We start from the raw sequence: 20,752 nt of genomic DNA, 5'->3' as shown, positions 1-20,752 counted from the left end.
TACAAGAAAATAGCATCTAAGTATCAATTGTATTTTAGCGATGGGAACATCTGAGGAGGTCTTTTGTTTGAGACTTGTGGTTTAAACTAGTTAACATTTCAGATTTCGTTTATAAAATAAATGTAAGTAACAGTTATGTTGTATGACACCCGGATGTTGCTTTTCCTTAGGTTTGACTTTTTGCATGTCGACGGCACCACCACCGACGTCACCAGCGCTATGACAATGCCTTTTGACATGTCACAATAAACATTGAACAAATTCATGACTTGTAAGTATGATTTGCGATTTTTTGCTTGTTTGATCTGGTTAAGACTGATAGCAACCCGTGTGAGTCGGTTTACTGTTATTATTGTCTTCACAAATGCCGAGTCATACTGATCATTCCTTTAATTTTAGCATGACATCTTTGAGTTTGACATTATACATGGAAACGATGATAAACAATGATACTACAATATTCCTGACCATATTAGTATTTTAACGGGTAGTGATATGTTAGTTTTTAGTGAAAAGGTGCATTTGTTTACGATGTAGTCTTATCAGAAGAACGTTATTACATTGTATGTGGTCCCTCGTATCGAGACTATAAACGCGCATGCCAAACATAAAACTTCCATGGTAGCGACTGTGTTCTATGCTCAATATTTCCCACTCAACCTCTTACACGAGGTAACGTCAATATGTATTTAACTTAACACGAGTCCTCACCTCGTCCACTGCAGTCCATGTTATTGAGTCCAGGACAGCCGGGAATGTCGCACACTTCGCCCTTCCAGCCAAGCTCGTACGTACAGACACACAGGTTGGTCGTGGAGCTGATGTTACCATGCTCAGAGCACTCCGAGTTGCAGCCTACACCCGCCCAGCCAGACTCGCATAGACAGACGCCTGCAACAGGTAAATGTAAATACACAATTGCATAAGAACTGCGGTGTAATATTTGCCGTTCATTTTTATTCATGAAGTATGCATTTAAGTCAATATTGTAATTGTGTCTTTAAAATGATGTGGACAGTACAAATCTTTATTAATAATTTTGCCTTTAAGAGAGTAAGTGAACACAATTATAACAAAATTAAGTAACAGCAGGTGTTTGATCATATGATTACTGACTGTGTAGAACAACATAGATTACGAACCGCTATCCATTGGTGTTTGCGTTCCGTGTAGACAAGGGTCATTACAGGCGGGTCCCATCCAGTCAGCATCACACGAGACACACAGCGGCGGACTCGTCGACTCGTCACATGTACCGCGCCCGTAACAGTCGGGATCACCGGGGCAGTCTGGAATGTGGCATGCAAGTCCCTGCCAACCAGAGTCGCACTCGCACGTGCGCGTCTCGGAGTCGCAATTTCCCCGTTGACTGCACTCGACGTCTGTATCAGGGTTACGTGGACAGCCTGAAGAAGGCAAAATGACAAACGTCCAGCAATTGTATCAAATTTTGATACATTAGGCTTTTATACTTGCAAGAAGGGATGCTAGTGAAACATCTGTGAATAAATATACATTACAGAGTTTGTGTAAGAATATGTAAAACTCCATATTGTACAGTTAGCTTCATTACAGTGGGTATCCAGTCTGGACCTCTTACCTGGAATCTCACAGTAAGTTCCATCCCAACCCACCAGTGGGTCACAGTAGCATTCCCCAGACCCATCAGCGTTACAGACGCCGTTTCCGGAGCACTCAATATTGCAGCCGAGCCCATGGTAACATGTCTTGGTACAGTTACAGAATGTTCCATCCGCGTTGGCCGTTCCATGGATGCACGGGTCGTTACACGCGGGTCCCATCCAGCCCATGTCACAGTCGGTACAGATTGGAGGGTCGTAGGTCACGTTACACACGCCATTGTTGTTACAGTTCGGTTCTCCCGGACAGTCAGGAGTGCCGCAGTCATCACCTGAACGGGCAATGAACAGTGGTTTAGTATGTACATTCATTTACACGCGAAGTCAGTTTGGAATAGATTTTAATGCTGTACTATGGAGAGAAAAGTGATCAAAATGGACTAGCCAACATAAGTACATGTATTGTAAATAAAACTATAAAAAATGTTTTGACGATAAAAAACAACAGCAAATAATTGTAAAAACTGATCAAAGAAAAGAACATCAATTTACGAAAAAAAAAACGTTTGTACTTAAAAACTTTTTTAGACATTTAATGGGTATTTTGTTGAAAACTAGTATGTGATTTCCAGAGTACCAGCACAACTAAATGATTTATGCCGGACATATTAGCTTTAAGGGAGAATACCGAACAGTCCCTTCGCGAATTTATTCTCAAGCAATATACATTTTTAGAGACATACCATTACTCTTAAATTGTTCAAAACACATTTTGTCTTGCATATGTAAAACATTTAATAATAATTATATAAAAATATATTACAGTCATTATGATTAAATGATGCTTGTTGGAGCTGTTGATATGTGAATTGAAAAAAAGACCCAAAGATTTATATATACAGAATTGAGTTGCAGAATTAAATATGTCATCCAGAGCTGAAACTTATGTACTCTTTTGCATAATACAAATTAGAAAATGAAGCCCGTAGATGGCCAAAACCTGACTCTATACCTTGTAATAATAAAAGAAAAAGGTCAAATATGTCATGCTCTTGAAGACGAATTTCGTTTCTTGTTAGAATGTCCATTATATACTATGTATTTATTTAAGATAACAGAACGCACATGTATGCAAAAAAAATTTTCTCAGTGACTATATAAGTTTACCTTCCCATCCGTTATAACAGAAGCAGGTGCTGGTTCCGGAGTTACAGTCTCCATGTCCGTTACAGTCAAGGTCTGTGCCGGGGCAGCCTTTTCTCGTGCACTTGAAGTCTCCCCAGTTGCTGTCGCACGTACAGTTTCCCGTACCGGTATCACATGACCCGTGGTTGTTGCATTCCGACTCGCACTGTACCCCGAGGTGGCAGTCATCACATACACACTGGTTGGCCTCACAGGAGCCATAGCCGCTACACTCGGTCGAACAGTCAGGGCCAGAGAAGCATGGGTCACAAACACAGAGGCCGCATGTGGAGCATTCACCATTTCCGTTGCAGTCCGTATCACGGTGACACTCGCTTGTGCAGTGCGTACCAACGAAACCATCGTTACACTCGCACTGCCCTTTATCGTTACAGACTCCATTCCCGCTGCAAGTGGTTGTGCTGCTGCATTCAAACTGGCAGTCATAGCCAATATAGCCGGAGTAACATTCACACAAAAGCGTGGAGGAGTTATATGCTCCTCTATTACTGCATACATTTCCTGATGTCTGATAAATAGACCCAGTTGATCCTGACCGGTAACCACTTCCACCGTTCACTGACGACTGGTGGAGTACAAGTTTACTGGAAACATCTTTACCCCAGGTTCTCACCCTGCCTCCACCGCCACCACCTCCACGATGGGTCGTTTGGGAATTACAGCTATCGGAACTTCCAGACCCGCCATTGGCAGTAACAAATCCCCATCCATCCAGGTACTGACTGTCAATCCATACGGATCCACCAGAGCCGCCACCACCGCCACCAGGACTGTTTCCACCATTCATGGACACCAGGCCGTCAAGAGCCATAAACACGCTCACAAGTCGTGCTGCCGACCCTCCGTATCCTCCATGGCCGTGAGTACAGATGCCGCCTCCACTTCCGGACAGTGTTGGCATAACATTGCTAAAAAATGAATAAGTAAACATATATCCAGTATCTAATAGAAATATTTTGTTTTTTTAATAGGAATACTATGTTATATTTAATAGAAATGATATGTAATCTTTATAAAACATACAGTGTGCATGCCTATTCACTTCAAATATAAGACATAAATTTATAATAAAAAAATAAACAAGTTATCATAGATGTCTTTAACTACCTGTCATATGTACCACCACCAGCACAACTGCCGCATCCAGTGCAACTTCCGCCACTACCTCCATGGCCGCCACCAGATCCGCATCCGCTAGTGCAGCCCTTGCCGTCTCCAGAGTTAACACTGTAGCCTCTACCAGTGCCGTCTAGTTTTGCCTGTTTTTCGATCTCCACGTACTGGCTGTTGACGGTACAGGAGTTATTGATGTAGCCATGAGACTGGCCCTCAAGGTGGAGAATGTCAAGGAAAATAGCAAGATTTTCGGACACATTGTAGTTGCTCGGGTCAGAAAATGTAAATTCTCCATCACTAAGGGCTGTAAAGGAAGAGAAAAAGTATTTCCCGGTGTGTGATGATCCGGCCGTGCAGCTGGACTGACCAGTACCCATCAGCTTCGTGTGTCCACGGCTGTACCAATGCTCTACGCCGATAATATTGCCCGCGCTGGTTACAGTCTGTTCTGCTATCACTGTGGATGGGAAGCTGACCAGTCCATCTACGTACAGGGACGACCGGATGTAGGTGCGTGTGTACTCTGGAGCCAGGTCCATGGAAATGGTGGAATCGATGTAAACCGTGCCAAGTCCATCTCCTCCGATGTACTCAACCACTATGTCCTGTAAGAGAAAATTACTTGTAGTAATAAGTAAATCCAAATGGTATTAATAATCTAACATTTTCCGGAAAAGTTCAATCATAATACATTTTTTATCATTTTAACATTAAATAATGAATAGTTACTGTCATGCAGTATCAATACTAGTACACATGAATAAGAGAAATAAGAACTAAAACTAAATATTTGTGAAAGCAGACCTTTGTTGGATGTATGCATGCATCCCTCATTGGGTGGAAGTGATTGACAGAGTCAATATCTACGTATATCGAGTGTTTCTCGCATCCCCAGCCCTTGTTGGCGTGATCCGCCCACAGGTGGGTTGACACATCATCTCCCATGGTCGTGTTCACCCAGATGGTACCCGGTGAGCCATGGTAAGCGCCACTGGAGGTTCCCCCCAGTGCGGTGAACGAGCCCAGGTAACGCAGGGACTCCGCTAGATCCACACAGATACGACCGCCTGATCCGCCTCCGTTACCTAGAAAACAAAAAAGGTTTTTCAAAAGTAGTAGATTATTTTCATTAGTTTAACTGTTGTTAAAGAAAGTTGTCTAAGATTAACATTTAAGCTTACTTCTTCAAAACTAAATTTTGAAGCGAATATTGACGTCCTTTTAAACTGTGTACGCTAAAGTTATGTTATCATTGAATCTTAGTTTCTTTTAGCATTTTGAGTAAATCAATTGCTTAAAATGCAAATACTTAAATAAATGAAAGCTACATACCAATAATTGTGCTACTAACACTGTAGTAGAACGCGTCGCCACCATTTGCAGTGAACGTTCCCCGGCCGACCAAAGAACCAGTATGAATTCTCACCGTCCCTCCGCTGCCGCCACCGCTCGTGTACTCCCTTGTGCCGCTCACACCATTGGACGATATTGTGCCATAGTTTTTAAGTTGCTATAAGTAAACATTTTTTTCGATAATGTATAAATACATGGAGAATATTACATGATAAGTAATTTAATACGGAATTAATTAACAAATAAGTTTTATGAATCTAGCATTGTATCAACACGAATATGACATTCTATTTTTATTTTATAGTATTAATACTAATTTGTTAATTAATATCCAGATACATGAAATGTCACTAGCTAACACGGACAGGTTACAGCTTTTTATGAAGTCCGTTATGATTGCAATATAATAAGATGGCCTAATTTCAAGAAAGCTTGTCATGATTTAACATTCCATACTTTATTAGCATTAAGTATTGCAAACATTTGATGTGAGTTGTTGTGGCTTCAATACTTACAAAAAATCTAAAGGTAACATAACATGAAGTTAAAAAACAGAGAAAATCCCGAGAGTTTGAGTTTATATGATACTTGCAAAAATGTTTCAAATTCTCACCGAGCCGATTAGGAACTGTAGGTAAGCCCCTCCTGCACCTCCGTTCACACCGCCTCCGCCACTACCGTACACCTGGTCAGAGCAGTCTGTTGCACCGTTCGCCGCTCCGCTTGAAGCACTGTGGTAGCTTGGACCGCCTATGTTATGATAAATATTCTATTTATTTTTTCAAAACTTACATCGTTAGATACACGTTTTTCACAGTGAAGTACGAGATTGTGGTATCATAGTTATTTTGGTGGAAAGAATGACACTTTAAAACGAATGCAAAACTCATAATTATAAAACCAAGTATTTACCTTTACTGGCAAGACCGCCACCGCTAGCGTCAACGGACGAGGCGGATCCAGATCCCGCACCCTCCTGGGCGGCGTGGCCACTTCCGGTTCCATCGATCAGACCACCTTTTTCAACAGTCAAGTAGCTGATCTGGAATGTGGTTTGCTTGGTCTCCGATATGAGCTTTCCGTTATTTCTGACATTCAGATTGTTGAAACTTAAAATCGGATGCACTGGGTTCATGTTGATCGTAAAGAGACCTAAGTTGTTTACCGATACTGTAGGCATGTCAATGACACCAGAAGTTTCGGATGTCTGCATTGTTCCCATGGATATATCAGTTACCAACAATGTGCTTGCCTCATCCTGGATAACAAACTCGGCGTTACGTTCAATAATGAGCTCTTCAACGCCAATGAGAAGACCTCCAAGTATAGTTTTCTCTGTAAGCATGACATACGTTGATGGCAGTATAAGTTCACCATCAGGGTCCACATGGAAACCACATGGAGAGTCGAGATGGGTATGTGTTGCCTCAACAAAATTGACCATCAGTTGCTGATTGCTCTGTATCCGGATCATTCCCTTCTTGTTTCCAGTAAGTTCATGAACAGTTACCTGAACAACATTAGCAGATGATGGGTGATAGAAATGGACATAACTGTATCCCTCTACTTGTAGTTCTTCGAACTCATAGTAATTGCTATTTTCTTCCATTACAATAGCAGGGTTAGTTGTCTGCAAGTTTCCATTTTCTATCGTCAGTTTTCTATGTTCTGGCAGGATGACAGTCTCTGCAAGTCTTGGATTGTATTTGAGTTCTCTATACTGAGGGCCTCTGTTGGACTCATACTTGTATATAGTTCCGGGACCCCCCGCGTTTGATGAGTTTGATGGACTTGCACCTCCATGAGCTAAGTACTGACCAGCGTAAAGGTTGTGGGAACCAATATGTGCTGCAATTCTTCCACCGCTACCACCGTAACCTGATCCGCTACCGTCGCCACCAGAAACATCCAAAACGCCGTGTCCAGATATGTTGTATGCCTTAATAAGAATGGTACCACCGCTACCACCTCCACAACTTCCGGTCGCGTCCGTGCCATACGCATCAACAGTACCGTCAATATGAAACAGCTTGCCGACCATGAATTTCACAAATCCACCACCAGCTCCACCAGTACTACCGCCGCCGCCACTTCCAAGATCAACAGGATCAAACAGTGAGCCATAGGCGTCGTCGTCTGTGGCGCCGCCTCCAACACCACCGTAGCTACCTCCATTCAAAACAGATCCGGCACCGTCTCCTGTCATAGCAGCATTACCTCGACCCTCTAGACTGAAGCGGCCATTGGACTCAATATCAATATCACCAGCCTGTACATATCCATGATTCATGTACAAAGTACCTCCATATTTTATTTCCATGAAGGCTGCACTGATTGTGAAGTCTGTTTCGATTTTCCTGAATTGAAGAACACCTTCATTCATTACATTGAATGTTGGCAAGCTAAAATTACCAGGATCTGTTATAGCAACCTTCTGTTCATTGACAAGCTGAGCGGTTTGAGATGTGCTCTCACACACAAGCTCACATCCATCCTGTATATACAGATGGTGGACACCTGTTATAAGACCTCCTACTGTAGTATTAATACCTTGCATGTGAACTTCAGTGGGGAAGACAACTTCTGAGCCGCTATCAATGATATAACTAACGGGAGCTTCAGTTCTGTTGGATATTGATTCAACATACTCAACGTATATAACTTGGTCAGATCTGACATGAACCTGTCCTGTACGGTCTCCTAAGAACTTATGAATGATAACCTCAACTTTCTTAGAACCAGTGGGATGGTAGAAAAGAACACGAGTCTTTCCATCAACGTGGGTTTCGTTAAACTCATACAGGAAAGTGTTGTCCTCCATTATCATCGTTGCAACAGGAGATGCCACACCTTTGTTGTCCATGTGGATATACCTGTGATCCACTTCAAAGTATTTAAGATTTGAGCCTTCTGCGTATTTCAATATTCTGTACTCGAGTGGCCTCATGTTATTCTTAACGAAAGTCGTACCAGCTGCAGCTGCGTGGTTTTCATATGTTGCATCACTACCTCCAACACCTCCTTGGTTAATGAAGGTGCCGCCGAATGAGTAACGCAGCTGGCAGTGAATGGCCGCTCTTCCACCGGCTCCACCACCGCCCGTGCCAGATCCAGCCCCACCAGCAGTGTCAATGACGCCGTGCCCTGTGATGTTCATTGATTCAATTAAAAGAGAACCACCGCTGCCACCACCGGCATTGGTCCCTTCTCCGTCATCACCTTGTAAAGCTAGTAGACCGTGAAGCTCAAAGTAGTGGCTCGTAATCCAGTGAAGAATGCCGCCACCAGCACCGCCGACGCCGCTACCATTACCACCACCGCTGCCATATAGATGTGGTGAGAAGATACTACCATACGGTTCAGATACAGTTAATGGGTCCGCTCCACCACCATAACCACCGTGACCGGCACCATAACCATCACTGTTATTAGTAAAGCCAGCTCCAGGTCCTAATTCAGCCTTATAACCATGTCCATTCAAGTGGAAAATACCTTCACTCTCAATCCAGGAGTATGTACTGTTTATCGTAGCAGCATTCATGTAGAGGTTACCCTGGTACTTAACCTTTATTTCACTTGTTTCCACCTTAAGCTCATTTGCAACATCAAGGAATCCAGCCGTACCGCCTCGTTTCATATGGAGCTCATTCCAAATGAAATGTCCATTAGTCGTTTCCCTGTAATATTCACCATTCTCAAGCAAGGCAGTATTCGCAGAGCTCTTAAATTCTGCAATACAGCCGTCTTCAATGTACAGATTGTGTACGCCTGTAACCAGACCAGCAAAAGTACTGTTTGTTCCATGCATGTGTACCTCAGAGGGAAATACAACTTCAGCTCCATAGTCAATGATGTAGCTAACAGGAGCTTCTGTGATGTTGCTAATGGATTCTACATACTCTACCCAGACTCTCTGTTTGTCTCTGATGTGAAGTTGTCCTGTTTTGTCACCTATAAACAGATGGGCAATTAGTTCCACAAGGGGTACTCCAGGGGGATGATAAATCCAGACAAACGTTGATCCTGTTATTTCCATCTCGTCAAATTCATAAATCTCTCTTGGTGGGTCTTGTATCAACGTTGGTGCAGGGGTATATTTTAGTCGGTTATCTGAGTGAATCACATGGTGATCAACGTCGAAGAATGTTGAATTTGTTACAGGGTCATATTTAGTCTCCCTATATTCAAGGGCACGCTTGTTCTCTTCCTTGAATGTTGTACCAGATGCTCCAGCATGGGAGTTTGTTACCGTCCTGCTGTGGCCATCACCACCGTAGTTGTGGTATTCGCCTCCATAGGAGTAACGGTACCTGCAGTTAACAGACACTCGTCCACCTGATCCACCGCCACCATATCCGGCACCATCACCACCAGGCACAGCGACAACACCGTGTCCTGTGATGTTGGTTGTGTGCATAAACACACTTCCTCCACTGCCTCCGCCGGCATTAGCGCCCTCACCGTTTACACCAGCCAGAGTCAGAAGTCCGTTTATCTCAATAAGGTCACCATTGTACCATTCGAGGAAGCCACCGCCTGAACCGCCAATACCATTACCATTGCCACCGCCGCTTCCAGCCTCGACTGGTTTGTAGATGGAATTGTATGGTACGCCACCGTAAGCTGGTCCTGGGCCGCCACCGTAGCCGCCATGTCCGGCACCAACACCTGTGGAATCGGCATCATCCAATGTGGATCCTGCTCCTGAGCCTTGTTCAGGTCCGTGGCCCATGCCATCCATGTTCAGTTCACCTTGACTCTCGATGTGAGCGTAGGATGAATCAACACGGACAAAGTTCATGAGTAGCAGAGACAGATACTTGACATAAAATTCGTTGACAGTCAACACGCATAGGCCTGTCACGTCTCTGAATTCTGCTTGTGCACCAGCCATAATTCGCAGGAATGCGAATGTAAAGTTACCGGGTGTTGTGACCATGGTGTATTGTCTGTCCTCCATCAGAGCAGTGGTAGCTGTTGATAAGAAGAGGATGGAGCCCTGTCGAATCATCATGTCCTCTACCCCAGTTATCTGACCTGCCAGAACTGTCCTTGAGCCTCGCATGTTGGTTGTTGTCGGGAAGAAAACTTCGGAACCGTCATCAATCCTGAAGCTGCACGGAGCAATGGTTTCATTTGATTGCGACTCAACAACTTCGACATAAAGCCTTTGGCTGTCTCTTACACGTACAACACCAGTTCTGTCTCCGTGGAATAAGTGGATTTTTACCTCCACAGTCCATGATCCAGTGCCCGGGGTTGTACCATCAGGATACGCAATCAGGAGATTAGAATGTCCTTCAAGCATTGTTTCATCAAATTCATATTCCTGCTGATCTTCTTCGTATAGCATAGTGTACAGCCATGGTTCGGTATGATCAACGTACAAGTGATGGTCATTATCGTCATTATCGATCTCCAAACGTCTATGCATGGCAGTGACCATTTCAGCACCTGTATCGGGGTCATACTTGATATCAGCATACTGCGGTCCTCTTGCATTTTCCTGTATGTATACAGTACCTGCAGCGCCACACGGCAATAACCCGTGACCTAGGCCGCCTACCATTAAGACGACCAATGTATTTGTTTGCAAAGTCAACATGAACAGAAATTCTTCCACCAGATCCACCACCACCATCTCCCACACCATCACCACCATGGCAGTCAATGTGACCGAATCCAGTGAAGTTCATAACTTGAATGTATATGCCACCTCCGCTACCACCGCCACCATTGCCCATCTGTCCGTCCTCTCCTTCCAGTGTGACTTCCCCATCGATCCAGAGTGTCTCACCAACTATCCAATGAAGGTAGCCACCTCCACGACCGCCCTGTCCATCACCGTTTCCACCTCCACTGCCAGGGTGTGTCGACATGTACACAGAATTGTATGGAGTCCCTCCGACATCTGGTTTAGGAGCTCCACCATGGCCTCCGTGAGCGGCACCATATCCGTACGTTCCGTTTGATCCACCAACACCAGGTCCTGAACCCTCCGCGTGGCCCATGTAATCAACATTTAGGATCCCTAAGCTTTCAACAACACCGTTTCCGGAGTTGATTGTACCTTTGTTCATCCACATGAGGCCTTCATACTTAATGCTCAGTTTGACAAGATCCAGCACCAGGCTGTTACCGGGCTTCTCGGTAAAGGTCGCCTCTGAACCACGTTGAATAGTGAGATGACTTAAGCTGATATTGCCCGGGGCTGTAAGGTGAGTGTAGTTTCCTGCTTCGATCAAGGCTGTCTGAGCTGTTGAAGAGAATACAACATTGGCACCATCTGCTATGGTCAAGTTTTGAACCATTGTCAATAAGCCATTCATGTCACTTCTAGTACCGAGCAAAATGGTGGTTGATGGTAGAATAATTTCAGATCCGGAGTCAATCTTGTAGCTTACTGGTGCTACAGTATATCCACTGGTTGATTCGATATATTCAGAAAACACCTTCTGATTTCCTTGAAGATGCATCATACCAGTTCTGTCACCCGCAAACTTGTGAACAAGCAACTCAGAGTCATGGCCTTCTATCCACAACACAACATGATTATTAGCTTCAACTTCATCAAATTCAAACACATACGGTGTTGTATCAACGTCGCTCATAACCATTGTGCCGAGTACGGAGTTACGGTCGTCGTTATCGATAGTAAGTTTCATATAACCATCAAGATATACCAAGGTTCCATTGACTTCTTCTGTTTCCTTCTTTTCGATACCAACTGAATTAGAATCTGTGGTGTAGACAGTTCCACCAGCTCCGTTCTTAGTTTCATCGGTGGTCAGGGCGTTATTGCCAGCGTAGCCGCCATAAGTGACAAGATCACCTGTGTACTCTCTGTACCACTGGACGTGCACCGCTATTCTACCTCCAGCTCCACCGTAACCGTATGCATAACCGTTACCGCCGGAAGTCTCCACGAGCCGTGACCGGAAAAGTTTTGTGTGACAACATAAACGCTTCCACCGCTGCCACCTCCACTGTTTGTGCCGTACGCGTTCCCACCCAAGCTGTATATGTCACCATCAAGGTGGATACTACGTGAGACGGAGATGGCGATTTTGCCGCCTCCGTTTCCAGGCTCCGTCCCACCGCCCTTACTTCCTGTGTGCTGAGGTTTCTTGTATGAGCCATATGGTTGACCTGAAAAAAGACCCAATACTTCAACTTTTTACAGACAGATTATTTTTCTTTGCTGAGTTAAAGAAAATACTATTTTTAATGCAGTCAGTGTTTTCGCATTTGATACAATTACACATATATGAATATATTCACAAATACATGTTGATAGTTGAAAAATCCCTTAAGAGGCCAAATATTTCTGCAATGGTCTGTCAAAGAGTTATAGTCTTGATTCACAAACATATCTCAGTTACCCGAGTTTAAACTGTCATGGTCCGCGCCACCGCCATAGCCTCCGTGTCCACCGCCGACGCCAGCTGTAACATTAGCCGGTCCCATCACCGTGCTGCCTCGAGCCGCGGGAATGTCACCAACACCTCCACGACCTTATATTAAGACAACATATTAAAACACCTTTGAGATTCAAAAGCATTTCACTAAGAGCGAAATGATTGTTTTAATCTCTAAATAACATTGATAATTGCTAAGTTTATTTGATACCGGACCTATTTAAGTCATAATCGCTACTATCATAACTTTGCGCTTATGAACACTCAGATGTATTTAAACGTTCATTTTTCTTTTTAACTATGGAATACAAACTATGTTTGAATCATTTCTGTGTCAGGCAACAATGCTCATATAAGGGTGATAACATCAGACTAAAAGACGAATGAAAATATTATTAAAAACATTACACCTTAAATCATCACCTACCAGATACATCGAGTGCGGCGTCGCCCTCCATGAGAATCTCACCAGCGGTAACGGTGATCTGGTTAGCACTGATGAGGGAGTCGAAGCGCATATGGATGCTGGCAGACTCGAGGTTGAAATGGTCGTCATGATCAATCACTGCCTCCGCCTGCATGGCCAGACGGCCGATACCCAACACACCTGCAAAAACATTCAGAATATGAGTTGCTGCTGAGTATTTATTTATGTGGAAATGTGTGCATGAAAATTCCGATGTTTATAAAAAACATATTGTGAGAGCTTACCACAAGACGGCCCTAACCCCCCCCCCCCAAAAAAAAAAAAAAAAAAAAAAAGGAGTTTGTCTCCTTTATTTGTCAGACTGATTATAAGACTAATAATGTTATACATTTGAAGCAGAACAAGTATAATGAGAAAACTGAGCCTGACGAAACATATCGCTAAAACTGAGTCCGGCAAAACATACCGCTCAAACTGAGTCTAGCAATACATACCGCTCAAACTGAGTCCGGCAATACATACCGCTCAAACTGAGTCCGGCAATACTTACCGCTCAAACTGAGTCTGACAATAATACCGCTCAAAATGAGTCCGGCAATATATACACCTCAAACTCAGCCTGACAATAATACCGCTCAAACTAAGTCCGGCAATACATACAGCTCAAACTCAGCCTGACAATAATACCGCTCAAACTAAGTCTGGCAATACATACCGCTCAAACTGAGTCCGGCAATACATACCGCTCAAACCGAGTCTGGCAATACATACCGCTCAAACTGACTCTCACAATACATATCGCTCAAACTAAGTCCGGCAATACATACCGCTCAAACTGAGTCCGGCAATACATACCGCTCAAACTGAGTCCGGCAATACATACCGCTCAAACTGAGTCCGGCAATACATACCGCTCAAACGTAAGTCTGACAATGAATACCGTTAGGGTAAGTAGACAGCTGTGCGTTGACGATCTTGCTGTTTGAGGCGGTGTCAGAGATGTACAAACTGACGGCTTCCTCTAATGTGAGGTTCATCACACCGACCAGGTGACCGTCCAGCTGCGTGGGAGAAAGCAAAATTGCTTTTACTTTTAATTGTCTTACAAGAATTGTGTAAAATAGAATGGAATTGCTAAATGATTACTTGCATCGTCCTTTTGTTTACTGGAATTCTAAGGTTGTTTATGAAATGCAATTGCTTCACTGATTGATAATAATATACAAACCTAGGCTGTCGTGTTTATTTGCTTACTTTTTTGTTATCGAAACAGGCAAAAGGAGATGACTTTAAAAAAGGCAATTATATTAGAAGCACTGTATTTATTCACTTTTCGCTTCACAACAAAAACGGAAGAGAACTCCCTTTCATCCCATTTACCTGCATAGCAGGCTGTTGCTCCCCGATCACTTTGAAGTCTGCTGAGAGCCAGATGTTGGATCCCTCATCGATGCGGAAGTTTACAGGTGGCGAAGAGCGCAGTGTGGCGTAGGTGGAGTACTCGACAAACACTGTCTGTCCGTTCTGGAGGTGCAAGTAGCCGGAGCGGTCTCCCATCACAAGGTCAAGGTTGAGAGAGGTGATGCTCTCTGTGCCGGGCCCGATCTCCAGCATTGCCTGAGTTTTTTGGAAAGGGTAAGAGTGGATGATCAGTCTTTATTGAATAAGCCATGTGATTTTTTCTTCTTTTTTACGGGATGGGGCAGGATTAGACGTAGGCACCTAACAGTCATTGCATGTTGTTCACCTGAGACTAACATTAAATTGTTATTCAAAAGAAACTACAGGGACATGCTTAGCAGTCGAACTAACACAAATAACCCCTGTTCAAAGGCATAAGGCAAGGGCCAAAACACATCAAGTTATAATTTCTCGAAGCATCTTAAGCGTGACAGGTTTAAATTTGATATTTTAATTAGCCATATACCATGTTTAATTTGGATTTTATCAACCAAAACAATAGTTTCGTATAAAAAATCTCACAACTCTTAAGAATAAATAACACAATTTCAACTAACACAAAATAAGTGAGCTTGGTTACATCATGTTAGAAGGGAAATTAGATTGGTATGCTGTTTGGTCAGGACAATGTAAGATGTAAGACTATCTAAAACAAGTACATTTTTGTTGAGCATAAGATGCTCGAAGTCTATGTGGGCGTCGTTCGTGTTTGGCGTCTCTGAGGTCGTGTGGCGCGGGTTGATCTCGTTGATGACCACGGGCTTGGGCACTTGTAGGTACTGTCCATCCAAGTACAGTCTGCGAAATATATATTTAGAGGTTTTTCATGATTATGATCAATAGTGGTGCTACAATGTACTTGTTTGAACACTTTATGCAAATGGGTTGTTTACCTAGCTATAACTGCAAAAGCTTTTCCACTAGTAAAGATATACATTCACATATTTACAAGTTTAATATAAAAATACTAAATATTAACCTGTTTTCACAAATATATCATTAAATAAACTAGAATTTTTACTGACAATCAATACCCCCATATAAACTTAAAGATAATAAACGAATACGAGGGGACGTCAAAATTATCTCACTGCTTCAAATGGTATTTTATACTTGAATACGCCAGCGTACCAGCGAAACCCTATTCAAACATATTGGTTACACGTTTCGTAGAACTTAGTAAGCAAAAATGAAAAAGTGTTTCGATTTTGAAGTAGTATATCTCGTATACACTGGCCAATATTTGGGCTATGTGATAAAGCAAGTACTGTTGTCATTAATTCTAAAAAGTCATTTCAATAAAAACACGTCTATGAAATGACCAGAACACTGTTTCGCGTCAAGACACTTGTTCAAATGAATACAGAAATGTTTATGTGTACATGAAGTAGGTATTGTGAGTTACAACAAAGCTGTGTTGTGCATATGTTGTGGTTAGTATATGTTATTTACCATATTACCGTTTTCAAAGAACCTCGTAAAAGAACATGTTTCAATGTTTTATCTAAAAACACATACCTTGATTGGTACTCGAATTCCCCGACTTTGTCCTCAATAAACACCGTACCGGGACCACCCAGGTCGCCACTTTCAGTTCCTCCACGACCGTACGCGAGTAGCTCGCCCTTGTAATAATTGTAGCCCCATGTGTGAATGGCAATGCGGCCTCCCGCACCTCCGCCGGCCGCTCCTTGGCCCTTTCCACCGATGCTCGAGATTTTACCGTGACCGGAAAACTGACCTGGTGTCATAATAAGAGAATTACTTATGCGGCATTTCTGTTGTTTTTCTCAATCCTAAAAAGCAGGGGCTACGAAAGACAGGATTAACATAAGAACAAACACTGTAGTTGTATGAACTGATTTTTGGCTTTCCTCTGAAACAATGCAGGTAGTTTGGCTTAGTAAGAAGCATTTGTATACGACATATCTTAATGTTAAGTTCGTGTACCAGATTCAATAAGCATGGATCCACCACTGCCACCGCCAGCACCAGTGCCACCATCAGCGCCATCGATCAATATGATGCCATCAAGAAGGAACTCTGCGGGCACCTTGATATACAGCTTCCCGCCTCCAAGGCCACCAAGAGTGCCTCCACCCTTACTTCCTGTCAACACAGGCTTGTATACTGAACCGAAGGCTTCGCCGCCACCAGTTGAATTGCCTGGCACTGAAAATGAAACAAAAACATATATAAGGGTTCATGTACTTGTACTGACAAATGTTAGAATTTATGAACATCGAAACTTTAAATTATGCCTATTTATAATGGACAGGCACTACAATGTTTTGATGGTTTTAAATAATTTTGATGTTATTAAAGACATTATATATCAAATAAAAATCAATTACCAGAATTATAAATTGTGCTTAATTATTCAATTTATGCTGAAACAAGGCAGCCATATTCCGTACCTCCTCCGCCCTGTGAGGCGTGTCCACCACCAGCGCCCGCGTTAACGGCGTCCCCGGCCTGCGCGACTCGGCCGGTTCCTTGACACACAAACTGGGCCAGCGGCTCAAAGAAGAAATCTGTAGCAAGAACTTCCATGGAGTCCGCGCGGAACGTGGAGTCGTATTTAATATCCTGTTTTGGGTAAACAAGGCGAAACAATGTTACGTTTGTTAATGTTATAAATTCTTTCTTTATTTACCTTGTTGGAGATGCAGTAGTATGTTTTGACATTGAAGAAACAATAGCTTTATACGAGGATTGTTCGAAATGTTCGCTAAATTTTAACATCCAAAAAACAAAATCCGTCGAATTGTTTTTGTAAATAAGTTCAAAATGAAGTTCGATGCAATGGTAGAAAATGGTACATTTTTTTATATGCTAAATAATTATTTCTGTTATCCACGATAAGACACCAATGTGCACTTAACGCCGGTAAAATCAAATCAATATTTGCGGAAAAGGTTATCATTTCTACAATATAACATCACCGAAATCTGTTTACCAAAAAGAATGACTTGGTAAACATATATTATAATTTAAAATAATTTCTTCAAATGCTCCGCAGGAAATGATGTTAAGACGTGACACTTTCATCACATATTTTTACCGCTAAATTACCCTGTCAAAATATGATGTTATCGTATTTTAGGAATAATACCTTTATTGAAAATGTTGGGATAGTTTGACCTTAGTCCAGTATGCGATATGTTTTTGTTTTTGATTTTGATAGAATGCGGAAATTACGTACCAGGATGCCGACGGTGAGTACGAGTGGCATGGGCGGCGGAAGTTCCATGACGGCCCTGGCGCCCAGCTCCATGGATGCAAACTGGAAGGTACCAGGCGTCCCAACCTGGAGAACCCCGTCCGCTACAAAACTGGTCATAGCCTCACTCTTGATGTTGATGACACGGCCAGGGACGATCCTGCCGATTCATAAACATAGGGCAATGGCTCGGGGAATATTTGAGAATGGTTTTGATATAAACATTATTAAGGTCAATGCAAATAATGCTTCTATGGGTTTTTTTTTTTTTAATTTGTATTTCTTTTTCATCTTGGCACTGAAACTCCATCATTGTTATAAACCAATTTATTAATATAATATTAAATCAATAATAATTTAGTAGTATAAATAATCCAAAATTGATGCACTGTACAATGTAAGACATCTCTTGTTCCATAAAAGTTTAAGACACAAACAAAAAGAGGCTGTTGCATGCACAAACTTCTACACCTTGCTAGCCCTTATTAAGGTACACAATACAATAATGGCCGCGCTTGTGGGATAGGCCATGGTATTAGGCCTGGACAAGGACCTGACTCCTACTTTGAATGACATAGATTGTACAATATTTATTATTATATCAACACTCAAGCCCCACATGTTAGTTAGATAATTAGACGTTAAAATACCTGATATGTCTGACCCCAATCATCTCGCCGTTCCATTTGAGGGCAATCTCCCCAACACCCAGGATATAGATGAGAGGGGAGAGGTACGCCCGGGAGCCGTTGTCGATCCATAGGTTGATAGGCAGCTTTGTTAGAGGCTGGTACTCCTCAAGATAACATATCTGGTCCGCCTGGGAATACGAATCGCATGACATTTGTGTTAATTACAAGCAGAAAAAGTAATTGTACTTGATATAACATTCGTCCAAAAGTATTCTCAAGACATTTGGTGTGTGCGTGTGCGTGTGCGTGTGCGCTTGCGCGTGTACATGCGTGCGTGTGTGAGTGCGTATGTGTTTAGCACTCAAGTTCCGTTGTAAATCTCATGCATAGAAGTGGAATCATTGTATTCATTGAAGCGTTATTGTTAAACTATGGTTCTTCTGGAGTCATTAAAATTTGATTTATTTTCAGCATTTGTTTTGTTTGCTATGTGACGATGATGGAAACAATAATTTAAATTTTCAACAAATATATACCTGTAGGTAGACTCTGCCGGACGCATCCCCGAACACCTTGCTGGCTTCAATGCTTCTGACCACACCATCACCCGTCTTCAGCTGGAGAGAGGCGTTCCGGGTCAGGTGCAGCTCATCAAAGTAAAACTCTGACTTAGGATTTCCCTCATCATCCAACTCGTCCATGATGTACTGGTGGTCCCAGGAGCGCTCATAGTTGTCCAGGTGCAGCTGCTCATACTGACGGGAGCTCCTGTGTGTGAAGATATAAGAAAATGCATATATTTCCATGTTGCTACAATAATGGTATAGCAATTACGCAAAGAGTAATTTGCAAATGTAATGATAATGCATTTGTTGATCTGTAATCATAAAGGTTTTGATGATCTGTAATGATAAGGCATTTGTTGATCTGTAATCATAAAGAGTTTGTTAAACTGTTATGATAAAGCATTTGTATTAAGTATAATGGTAAGGCATTTGTTAAATTGTTCATGATATTAATGTTTTTTTCTTTCTTTCTGAAATGGTGAAGCCAATTCAAACGCACATGAACAGCTACACGCTATCGGTTTTAAAATACTAGAATACTAGATTCAATGTGTTTCCTGAGGCACCACTTGTTCAACAACTAATGCCACACCTGTAATCGAATATGTAGACGGAGCCAGGCCCTCCCGCGGTCAGGTAGTGCCCCTTGCCGCTGCCCCCGAGGGAGTTAAATGAGCCATGATAGTAGATCTCCTCCTTTAGGTACGTGGCGATACGGCCACCTGCACCGCCATGATAACCGTCACCACCTAGCGACCGGATCACACCGTGACCCTCAAGGATCTGAGAGCTGTAAATGAAGCGTTGGATATGAAACATAAGGTTTTTTATGTCAGAGGAACATCAAAGATAAAGGACTTGACCGATGTCACATTAATAGAACAAAAGTGCTGTGACAGATGATGTCGTTTTACAACTGTATCAGTTTTCGATTTCAATTTATCTGTTTCAATATACATACAAAGATGATAAACCTTCACACAACAGTAAACAATTAACCATATACTGGTTAAGAATAAGAACTGGTAAGAATAATCATCAATATATTGCCATGGTGATTTGAATCATTTTACGATGAAACTAATGATGAACTCAAAACTTACTCGATGTAGACGCCACCACCACTGCCGCCGCCAGCGTCACTTCCTCCGTGTGAGCCGTCCGCTGATACAGTACCGTCAATCAGCAGGTCCGTGGAAACCTGATAAAAATGTACAATATCAATATGATCAATACAAGGACCATTCATGGGCAGAGCATACCAACCATGAATTTTAATAAGTTGATACTTAAGCATAATCCTGTATGTTGCATTTTATCATACTGTGTTTAACATGACAAACAAGTGATGAATTGACTTCAAAATTAGCAGAACATTTTGACGACCCACCTGTAGTTTAATATAACCACCACCGTTGCCGCCGGAAGTAAACTGTCCATTTCCTCCACTGCTCCCGCGCTGGGTTGGCCTATACAGACTGCCATAATACTGGCCGCCTGCCACCCGCAGGTTTTTGTCGGAGTCGTAGTCACCTGACAAAGTCAAACATGTGTATTTTTGACATTTAATCTGTTAGAGTTATCCCCCGAAAGCAGTTACTGTGTAGCTAAATATGGTAGTTATAAATGCATAAAATACATGTACTTGTATCTTGCAAATGCGATTTAATAAAATAATCTAGTATAACAATTGTACTATCTTGAACCATATCCCATAACAATTGAAAGTAGGGATGCAAACGAATGGCAAAATTGATATTCGAATATTCG

The 20,752-nt window shown here is 42.5% G+C and overlaps 1 protein-coding gene across 1 annotated transcript in view; it reads right to left on the bottom strand.

Annotated features, from left to right (window-relative positions):
• The window catches only part of LOC128215890 (uncharacterized), a 199,565-nt gene that overhangs the window by 111,497 nt on the left and 67,316 nt on the right, over positions 1-20,752 (bottom strand). The window contains 25 exon segments of the mRNA XM_052922496.1: positions 712-891; positions 1,143-1,406; positions 1,601-1,912; positions 2,748-3,694; positions 3,894-4,507; positions 4,707-4,987; positions 5,235-5,412; positions 5,869-6,005; positions 6,168-10,822; positions 10,824-12,183; positions 12,186-12,404; positions 12,638-12,769; positions 13,101-13,280; positions 14,041-14,161; positions 14,481-14,717; positions 15,221-15,359; positions 16,080-16,302; positions 16,512-16,733; positions 16,979-17,150; positions 17,767-17,944; positions 18,435-18,604; positions 18,953-19,184; positions 19,575-19,772; positions 20,086-20,183; positions 20,373-20,515. Of these exon segments, the coding sequence (XP_052778456.1) occupies positions 712-891; positions 1,143-1,406; positions 1,601-1,912; positions 2,748-3,694; positions 3,894-4,507; positions 4,707-4,987; positions 5,235-5,412; positions 5,869-6,005; positions 6,168-10,822; positions 10,824-12,183; positions 12,186-12,404; positions 12,638-12,769; positions 13,101-13,280; positions 14,041-14,161; positions 14,481-14,717; positions 15,221-15,359; positions 16,080-16,302; positions 16,512-16,733; positions 16,979-17,150; positions 17,767-17,944; positions 18,435-18,604; positions 18,953-19,184; positions 19,575-19,772; positions 20,086-20,183; positions 20,373-20,515 (11,592 nt within the window).

Source organism: Mya arenaria, chromosome 14, assembly GCF_026914265.1.
Source record: "Mya arenaria isolate MELC-2E11 chromosome 14, ASM2691426v1".
NCBI lineage: Eukaryota > Metazoa > Mollusca > Bivalvia > Myida > Myidae > Mya > Mya arenaria.
This window is presented reverse-complemented; position numbering and strand designations above follow the sequence as displayed.